This window comes from Xenopus laevis, chromosome 6L (genome assembly GCF_017654675.1).
Source record: "Xenopus laevis strain J_2021 chromosome 6L, Xenopus_laevis_v10.1, whole genome shotgun sequence".
Classification (NCBI taxonomy): Eukaryota; Metazoa; Chordata; class Amphibia; order Anura; family Pipidae; genus Xenopus; species Xenopus laevis.
In genome coordinates this window covers 141,106,819-141,117,159 of record NC_054381.1, presented here as the reverse complement: position 1 = coordinate 141,117,159, position 10,341 = coordinate 141,106,819, and the positions used below count along the sequence as shown (strand labels likewise).

General features: G+C 40.2%; 1 protein-coding gene across 4 annotated transcripts in view; it reads left to right on the top strand.

Moving 5' to 3' along the window:
• Nucleotides 1-10,341, top strand: part of ndufaf6.L (NADH:ubiquinone oxidoreductase complex assembly factor 6 L homeolog) — a 47,830-nt gene that overhangs the window by 18,312 nt on the left and 19,177 nt on the right. For 3 of the 4 annotated variants that reach the window (XR_005962002.1, XM_018268170.2, XM_041566569.1), the window contains exons 4-6: nucleotides 76-132; nucleotides 7,450-7,552; nucleotides 7,696-7,829. Coding sequence is in view for 3 of the 4 variants with exons in the window: in XM_018268170.2 (XP_018123659.1) it covers nucleotides 76-132; nucleotides 7,450-7,552; nucleotides 7,696-7,829 (294 nt within the window). In the remaining variant the exon portion in view is untranslated. The remainder of the gene's footprint in view (nucleotides 1-75; nucleotides 133-7,449; nucleotides 7,553-7,695; nucleotides 7,830-10,341) is intronic. The other variant, XM_041566568.1, reaches the window with a different exon arrangement.

Here is a 10,341-nt window from a genome sequence, read left to right as displayed (position 1 = left end):
CAATTTACTGGAGGCAGAATACCCCCTGTATAACATCAGTGCAATGATATTAAAATGTAATTCATTTTTATGCAGGCAGTCCAAAAGCACCAGCTGACCAAAAGATGGCTCACAAGGATGATTGATGCAAGAGTGAGTGCCAGGTTGTGTTTCATATTATTTTGTTTTTGTTTTGTTTTTTATTTATGCCTGCAATGTTATTCAGTCAGTGTAAACTTACATAAAAGCTCTGCTGACGGAACAGATTCTCCTTGCTGATTTCACAAACACTAACCTTTCTACTTTAGATGAGTGCAACACTTGACACATCTTTGAAAGTCTGGTGAGGCATAATTTGATCCCAGTACATGGCAGCAGCTTTTACCACTTGTACATTGCATCCTTCTAAAGTACTAACAGAGTTCAGTGAATTCTAAATTTCTGGGTTACAACTTTAGCATCCAAGGCATTTGCTCTCACCTTCTGATTCAATTAAAGGGGGACTGTCACCTTACGAAAAAATGCCAAATTAATTTCAATTGTGTTTGTCAGGCATAATAAACTAAACTTACAAAATATAAATGATTTAAATCTTGATTCTTGTAATTACACAATCAAAGCAAGCAGGCATCCACCATTTTGTGAACACTGTTATTAAGGCAAGCTTGGCATCATGATAAAATCTTGTTTTTTTTGCCAGAATAGGGGACTAAATGGACATGCCATGCACTGGCTACACAATTAGATGGTGAGAAGGGAAGGGGAATGTAGGGAGAGCAGGACAGAATGGCAGAATGGAAAGTAATAGTAATTACCTGCCCCGACCCTATGCTTAAGGCATAGAGGTGGGACAGTCAATATATGATTGACAGTTTAGATTGTTAATGACCTTTTATAACGGGTATGGATGTTTTAATAAAAAACAAATTTGGTTTTCATGTATATTTTAAAAGGGCTTTTATTATACAGCTTTTTATGTCTGGGCTTCTGAACCCCGAGCCACGAAGAGCAGACGTCATTAAAAGGATTGCATTTATTTCACACATAAAAAAGTAATATCAGTACAATGTACAGGTATGGGACCTGTTATCCAGAATGCTCGGGACCTGGGGTTTTCCGGATAACGGATCTTTCCGTAATTTGGGTCTTCATGCCTTACGTCTACTATTCATTTAAACATTAAATAAACCCAATAGGCTGGTTTTGTTTTCAATAAGCATTAATGATATCTTCGTTTGGATCAAGTACAAGCTACTGTTTTATTATTATGGAGAAAACGGAAATCATTTTTAAAAATTTGGATTATTTGGATAAAATGGAGTCTATGGGAGACAGCCATTCCGTAATTCTGAGCTTTCTGGATATCAGGTTTCCAGATAAGGGATCCTATACCTGTACAAGTTTTCCAGCCAGATACATGTTTTAAATACATTCATTGTTAACTCAAGAGACCAGGTTCAAGTAGGGGAAGGGAATTAATATGAAGTTGGTCCTCTCTTTGCTTCCAAAATTAGAATTTAACTTAATAGCGAGCATTCCAGCCGAGGACATGCAGTTTAAAAAGGAGAGTCTATATCCATTTGGACTAATGTCAAATCTTGCAGTTTCTCATGTATGGGATAAAAAGTGAATCTGTTCCTACCTGGCCCTTGATCAGTGTGCACTGACGGGGGGATGTAAAGTCAGAAAATTAAATTCCTTTAACAGGTCTATTGTCTAAAAATAAACCTATCTTCAATATACTTCAATAAAAAATTCTGAACCCTTTTCATAAATATCGTGATTTTCTGTGCTCCAGCTTCCCTTCTCTCCACGCAAACTTCAGCCTGCATGAATTCCTCAACCTGGCCGGCCAGCCGGTGGTTGCTTTACTTAAAAACAATCCCCCCAGCTTTGAGTTCTGAAGTGTCAAAGAAGCAACGTGTGGAGTTGTCATGGATGTTAGCTTTAGTCAAGAACAGATAAATTTAACCAAAGTATCGCTTATCATTTTGAAGTAAAGCAGCCACCTGCCAGCCGGGTTGAGGAATACTGTACATGCAGACTAAAGTCCGTGTGCTTGGAGAGAAGGGGAGCTGGCGCACAGAAGATCAAGGTTTTTATGAAAACTATACAGATTTTTTTTCATTAAAGCAAATTGAACATAGGTTTATTTTTAGGCAGTGTACCGGTTACATCCCCTTTAAGCATGCATTTTTTGGGCCAGAATCATCTGCCCTATGTGCACACTGTCAGGCATTTTTCACCTACAGAGAAACTGGTGTGACATTAGCCATAGTGTATATTGTAGACACACTAAGATGACCTCCTTGTTGTAGTTCCCGCAGATAATAAAACACAAAAAAGCTTTTTCCCTTAGCTATAGTGGGAGAGGTGAGGGGAGCTCCACATTAATGGATAATGTGGGAGGAGGGATTGGAAAAGGTAGGAAGCTCAATGCCTGGAGTTGACTCCCCCTTATTGGGGTATAGCTGGAGAGATGTGTGAAATACTCTAAGAACATATGTAGTAGCATATCTAATAGGTAATTAGCACCTCTATATATACTAATTTATGCCCCACTAATCTCTCATGGTCATACCTGTAAGCTTTTGTTGTCCCCACCCCTGCTATTGATATTCTTTCTCCCAGAATGCAAGTGCTCTTGTGCATTGGCATGCTGCAGCCCAAGGCAGATTACTGCACAAACATGAAGCTTGATTGCAGGAGAAATTAGTTCAAATTATCATAACTTCGTAAATATAGGGTTTATGTATCAGGACTCATGTACAGTATAACCTGTATTTTATTTTGCTGAGGCTACCTGTTGTTTTGGGACAACATATCTGGATCTGGGGCAGGCTCCACAGTGATCCTGCATTCCATTATTTTTTGGTACAGAATAGTCTGGAGTCTAGAAGCATAATTCCTTTGCAAGTCAAGAAGTAGCTGCTATAATAACATCATCCTGCCACAGTATGAGCTAAAAGGAGGGTCAGCCTTAGGGAAGGGTCTGGCTCAGCACTTTTCAGCCTTTTTGAATGAGGCTTGAAAGACTTACTATAGGAAACACCCAGGCCTCTCCCGTTTGACACATTACTGCTGAAATACCAGTAGAATTACAAGTACCTGCAAACTATTGAATATATTGTCCAACATACTAAGTCTTAACCAGAAGCACTACAGTGCAACAATTTGTCTTGTGATACAGAAAATATTTACCTAATATAGAAGAAAATATTTTGTACTTCAGATTTCTTTTTAAAATCCTGAGGATATTGATCCTATAGAAGCAGTGTAGTGTATGGGGAGCAAATAACCTAATTTGTGGGTGACGCTGTCATGCATACACTAAGCTTTTACTGAGGGGCTGATCTGGGGACAGAAATAATTTTACCACGCTGTTAGAAGGAATATACCAAACCTATTTATTTACATTTAAGGGAGCTGTAAGAAACATATCTGTGGGAGATGGGTACATGGTGACAGATGACTGATCTTGGTATAAAATACAGTATATTTTAACAGCAGCAGGGCTTATATATGAAACTAGGTGCCTAAGTGCACTAATGCAGAAACCTGTATATAGCATCCCAACAGTGACCACGTTTTTTAGAATAATCAATTGAAAGTGAATTGTTAAAGGTGACCCATGTGACACTGTCCCTTTTAAATTACACCCACAGATACAAACTTACAGTAATGTTACATAAAAGCAGTCAAATATAGTTATTGAGAAGTAGCTTCTCAATTTAACGGAATGCTTTTTTTCTTGCATTATTTTCAAAACTGGATTAACACTGCCATCTGGTGGATTTTCTGTTTCACCGTTTTATTTAGACACTGGGAAATTTCAGTCAGCGTTTTATCTGACCTAATATTACTGTCTTTTATTTGCATTGTTGTGTTGAAACAACAATTAAATTCAGAGTATTATAAAAGTAAATCCCTGCTGATGAAACACAACCAGGCCTGGACTTGCAATCTGTTGGTTCTGGCAAATGCCAGAAGGGCTGCTATAAGGTCCCATAGAAAGTCAGTATTTAGTGGGCTTGTGGGGGCTGTTTGAGCCTCTGTGTACCTGATATGCCAGGGCCTATTTAATTCATAGTCCGGACCTGAACACAACCCACATCAGTATGCTGCCACCACCACCATACTTTGCCGTAGGCTTTGGTCAGCCATGTGATAATATAATATTTACAAACAATCAGTGTCCCCTTTAAAATGTTAGACCTAAATGTTGAATACATAAATGCAGCATTTAATTTAAAGTTTCTATACTAAAAAATCATTTATGTTTTCCTTTTAGATTATGTAATAGATTAGATGGTTGTTTAATGTTTTTCTGCAGAGGCCTCTGTATTCGAGTGTTTGATATGAACATATGTAGGAGGTGTAACTTATTGAATATTTTACTCTTGTTAGTCTGCTCTGACACTGTCAGAGGAAAAATATCACACAGTAAAATAGACTGAATGTATGGTCAAACCTGACTCTATCCAGAGGAAGGGTGGCTCCAATTTAGATTGCATGCCCTTGTGTGGTAGATTTTAGAAGATTCAGGGAGGGGCAGGGTAGAAAAAAGGATAAGAGGATTTAGGCTAAGAAGAGTTAATGATGGGGGATTGGGCTGATTATTATAAAGTTAATTGGTACATTCAGTCTGTTCTACTGTTCTACAGTTAATATAATCTTTTGTTTACACTGGGAGACTTTCACTTGCATTTGCAGAAAGATCTCTGTCTCCACACACTTTTGAATCAATTGGTTTCTGTCTCTGCACAGCTCTAGTCTGCATATCTCCTTTATCTGCCATAATCACATTATTCATCTGCTGGTGTATTTGTTAGGGCTATTCTGCTTTTATTAGGGATGTACCAAATCCAAAATTCGGTTCGGGATTCGGCCAGGGTTCGGCCTTTTTATAGCAGGATTCGGCGAATCCTTCTGCTAGGCCGAACCGAATACTAATTTGCATATGCAAATTAGAGGTGGAAGGGAAATTGAGTGACTTTTTGTTACAAAACAAGGAAGTTAAAAATGTTTCCCCCTTCCCACCCCTAATTTGCATATGCAATTAGGATTCGGTTCAGTATTCGGCCGAATCTTTTGCAAAGGATTCGGGGGTTCGGTCGAATCCAAAATAGTGGCTTCGGTGCATCCCTAGTTTTTATGTACCATAAGTATTAATTGCAACCCAGCTGTTCGGTGATAGAGTTGTGTACAGGTAACATGTACTGGTAGCAAGCAGAGTATGAGTCCTAAGAATCTGTTCTTATCAGAGGGTTGAATATCTCCTAGCTAAGGGGGATATGGAAGTCCCCATCCACCGTGAGACAGAGAACAGTGTGATCCTTTGGCCAAGGGCAGTATAGATCATGAAGCTGAAGTGCTAGCTCCTTGGGTCTTGCAAACCTGCAATGCGTTACTTCACTTGCTCTTAAGGGTTAGTTGACACAAGGAAATTCGGGGAGATTTTGTCGCCTGGCGACTAACCGCCTCTTCTTCTGGGCGACAATCTCCCCAAACTGCCTCTGCGTGTCTTCCCATCCACTATAATGAAAAGTCGCCTGTTCTAAAGCACACGCGGCTCTTCATTTTCCGAAGTCACCCGAAGTTTTCTCATGAGGCTATTTTGGAGACTGAAGTGGCACAAGGGTTTTTTCACCAGGGATTCACATTATTGCCTATGGGAAAGCTTTTACAGGAGATTAGTCGCCTGCAGAAGTAGAGATTTATTGCTATTGATTAATGTCCTTATGTGCCATTGGCACTGCACTGATCTATAAGGGAGTAGGGTTGCCACCTGGCCTGTATTTTACCGGCCTGGCCGGAAAAAATGTTGCTTGATGCCAATGTTATTTATAGGGAAAACCCATAAAAATATAGGAAGGCGGGTATTTTTTTCCAGAAAAGGTGGCAACCCTAGAAGGGAGATGTGTGGCCATTATGTTTCTTTTACACAAGAACCTAGCTTGGCTTCGGGCCTTTTTGTGGCTTCAGGAAGTTCTTCATTTGTGACTTTTGTCCTTTTCGTGGCTTCCGAACTTCAACTTTGGCTCCTTTCGTGGCATCGAAACTTCAAGTTCGTCTCCTTTTGTGGCTTCGTGGCTTCACTACTTCGACTTCGGCTACTTTCATGGCTTCGGGTCTATTTGCGGCTTCTGGACTTCAACTTTGGCTCTTCGAGGCATCGGCGGTTCATGAATACGGCAGATGCAGCATGGCTTCGGTGCTGTTAAGGGGGGCCCGGCTGTTTCGAAAAGTGCAGCACAGCCACGCCCCGCTTTTGGAGTACCCCCGATGGAGGCCCTGCCTCTAGCAATAGTCTGGGCTTGTCTGTAGCTGTTAGGATGTTAGGAATGTGGTTACCCAAACTTTACCAATCACAGGACCCTCAAGTTCCTTAACTCCAGCCTTTTATTGCTTTTTTCAACAGCCATTAAGTACGGACATCCCAGCTGCATTCTGAAAAAAAAAATAAGGTCCAGTGCTGGTGAATTTGGGAGACTGACACTGACCTCTATGAGAGACAGTCAGTGGGTGATTTAGGGAAATTGCCTTCTGTGCCATAAACTAGGAATCCACCGAATCCACTATATTAGGATTTGGCCAAATCCTTTGTGAAAGATTTGGCTGAATACCGAACTGAATCCGGACCCTAATTTGCATTGTGCATGCGATTAAGAAATGTTTAACTTCCTTATTTATGTGACAAAAAGTCACATGATTTTTCGGATTCGGTGTATCCCTACCATAAACCTTTAAAGGGCATGTAAAGGGAAAAATAAAATCCCATTTTTACTTTCTTTAATTTAAAAGAAACCCATCTCCCATATTCTTTAATTAAAAAATGTGTACTGTTTTTATAAGAAACCTGACTGTATACAGTGAAATTCTCCCTTCATTTACTGCTGTGGATAGGAATTGTCACAGTCCCTAACTGCTGAGCAGGGAAGCAATCATACTTATGAACAGCAGGGGGAGCCCCCACCTTACTTCCCAGCCATGCAGAACTCAAGCAGCTTTGTTTATGATGATCCCTAAGCAGCCCAGACCACACTGAGCATGTGCAAAGATGTTTAACAAAGTTACAAGATGGTGACCCCCTGTAGCCAACTTTGAAAACATAAATTATTTGTTTGATTAGGCTTGTGGTGCAGTAAGTTCATGTTTATATTTAGTATACAAAATACAGCATTTCTAGCCTTATTCTATTTTAGACTTTACATGCCCTTTAAATAAATCTTAAATACAGATAAATATTGTTTATACCCTATAACTTCTACCCCGTGCAATTTTCTAAATACTTACAGAAATCTTAAAATAATAACAAATCTAAGGCTTTCTTTTACTTTGAAGAAAGCGTGTCTCCCCTGTGTGCTAGATGTAACATTCCCTTCAAAATGACTCTCCTCTTGGAGAGCTATTTATAATGTCCTGCTTTATGAACCCAGGTGCATGTTTTTTTGTTTTTTTTGATTACAGGAACAGAACCTGGATGATAGAACGTATCGGAATATTCAAGATCTTGAAGCATATGCTGAGAACACACACAGCTCCCTGCTGTATCTTATTCTGGAGACTCTTGGTAAGCAATATGGAACTCTACTCTATGGAATGTTAGTCAGCATTGCTGTGCTTACTAGGTGCTGAGCTTGGGTTCACCCTGAATATTCATGCTGCCTGTTCTGTGTCTATAATATGCTGACTGTATTCTAAATACTTTTGAAGGTATAAAAGATGTCCATGCAGACCATGCGGCCAGCCACATTGGAAAAGCTAACGGCATTATCACCTGCTTGAGAGCGGTACCCTATAACAGCAGCCGACGTCAGGTCTTTCTTCCCATTGATATCTGCATGCTGGTAAGTAAAACCTGATGATGGAGTGCTAAAAGGAGTTGTTCAACTTTAAATTAACTTTTAGTCTGATTTAGAGAGTGATATTCTGAGACTATTTGCAGTTGGTTTTCTTTTTTTATCATTTGTGGTTTTTGAGTTATTTAGCTTTTTATTCAGCAGCTCTCCAGTTTGCAATTTCAGCAGTCTGTTTGCAAAGGTCCAAACTAGAGTCCTGCCGCGAGTCAGCTACCCACAAAAAAAGCGGGTATCCTGCGGAATGAGGGTAGGATTTTCAGGTGCGGGTATAGATGTTGCTGGTCCAGGTCACGTAGCGGATCACAGTGGGTAAATATGCAGGTAGCCGCTCGGGTTGCAGGTTCAGGTCGGGTCCGGGTCTTAGAAATTGGTTCTGTGCAGGACTCTAGTCCAAACTACTCAAGCAACCATGCATTGATTTGAATAAGAGACTGGAATATGAATAGGAGAGGCCTGAATAGAAAGATGAGTAATAAAAAGTAGCAATGACAATACATTGTAGCCTTACAAAGCATTTGAGATCTAAAACTCGGATGAATTCAACCGACCCGAAAACTCGAATCAAATTCGACCAAACTCAGATTGAGTGTCAGGAAGGCTACTAACATCTTCAAATTGATCACTGGACCTCTCCCATTGACTTTTACATGAATTCGACGGTTTTTTTTTGTTTTTTTTTTTACAGCAGTGTCAGGATCACTTTTAATTTGATTTATCTCCTTTTAAATTCATACTTATTGTTTGCCTCATATTAACTTAGTGTGCCTGTATGGTAGCTATTTACTCAGTCAATGTGTCCTTCTTCTCTCATACTGTTGCCATAGTAACACGTTAAGATTTCATTAAGAAGCTGAAATATGAATGACAAGTACTTGAAAGTCTATAATCCTTCATTGGGCCCAATGGATGGCTGATTCAGTATGTTATTATGTGAGAAGCTCAGTTCTGCTCTCTTACACCAGACTTTTTTTTATGATTTTTTAAGGAAACTTAAAGGATAAATATCACAACTTGGAGATATTGAAAATTTCATTCCAGAAAACAATAAGAGACTGGAATATGAATAGGAGAGGACATAAATAGAAAGATAAGTAATAAAAAGTAACAATAACAATACATAAGTAGCCTTACAGAGCATTTGTTTTTGCATGTAGTCAGTGACCCCCATTTGAAAGATGAAAAGATTCAGAAGAAAAGGGCAAATAAAACTATAAAAAATAAATAAAGAAGACTAATTGAAAATTTGCTTAGAATTGACATTATAAACATACTAAAAACATACTTAAAGGTGGACCACCCCTTCTAATATATGGTTTCCCTATATATGTACCAGCTTTAGAGACCTTTTCTCTGATTTTAACAATCACAAAGCACCCCTGTTCTAGTAAATGGTAAGGGAAATTACACCCCTGTTCTAGTGAATGGTAAGGGGAAGGGACCCTTGTTCTAGTGAATGGTAAAGGAAAGGACACCCCTGTTCTAGTGAATGGTAAGGGAAAGGACACCCCCGTTCTAGTGAATGGTAAGGGAAAGGACACCCCCTGTTCTAGTGAATGGTAAGGGGAAGGGACCCCTGTTCTAGTGAATGGTAAGGGACCCCTGTTCTAGTGAATGGTAAGGGAAAGGACACCCCTGTTCTAGTGAATGGTAAGGGAAAGGACACCCCTATTCTAGTGAATGGTAAGGGAAAGGACACCCCTGTTCAAGTGAATGGTAAGGGGAAGGACACCCCTGTTCTAGTGAATGGTAAGGGGAAGGACACCCCTGTTCTAGTGAATGGTAAGGGGAAGGACACCCCTGTTCTAGTGAATGGTAAGGGGAAGGACACCCCTGTTATAGTAAATGGTAAGGGAAAGACACCCCTGTTCTAGTGAATGGTAAGGGGAAGGACACCCCTGTTCTAGTGAATGGAAAGGGGAAGGACACCCCTGTTCTAGTGAATGGAAAGGGGAAGGACACTCCTGTTCTAGTGAATGGTAAGGGGAAGGGCACTCCTGTTCTAGTGAATGGTAAGGGAAAGGGCACCCCTGTTCTAGTAAATGGTAAGGGGAAGGACACCCCTGTTCTAGTGAATGGTAAGGGAAAGGACACCCCTGTTTTAGTAAATGGTAAGGGAAAGACACCCCTGTTCTAGTGAATGGTAAGGGGAAGGACACCCCTGTTCTAGTGAATGGTAAGGGGAAAGACACCCCTGTTCTAGTGAATGGTAAGGGGAAGGACACCCCTGTTCTAGTGAATGGTAAGGGAAAGACACCCCTGTTCTAGTGAATGGTAGGATTAATTTATGGATGATAGTGATCCTATAAGAAGTTAAGGATTGCATTAATGACTATAAGGAGAAAATGATGTTCAACCACAGAACAGAATTTCACAAGTCGCCTGACACTCGGTGCCACGGTCTCCTCAGGACAATCCTCTCCATCACCTGTATATTACTAACCCTACATGACAGTTGTGTATCAGCTCATGCTACAGCATTAACAGTTTTGGGAACAGTTGG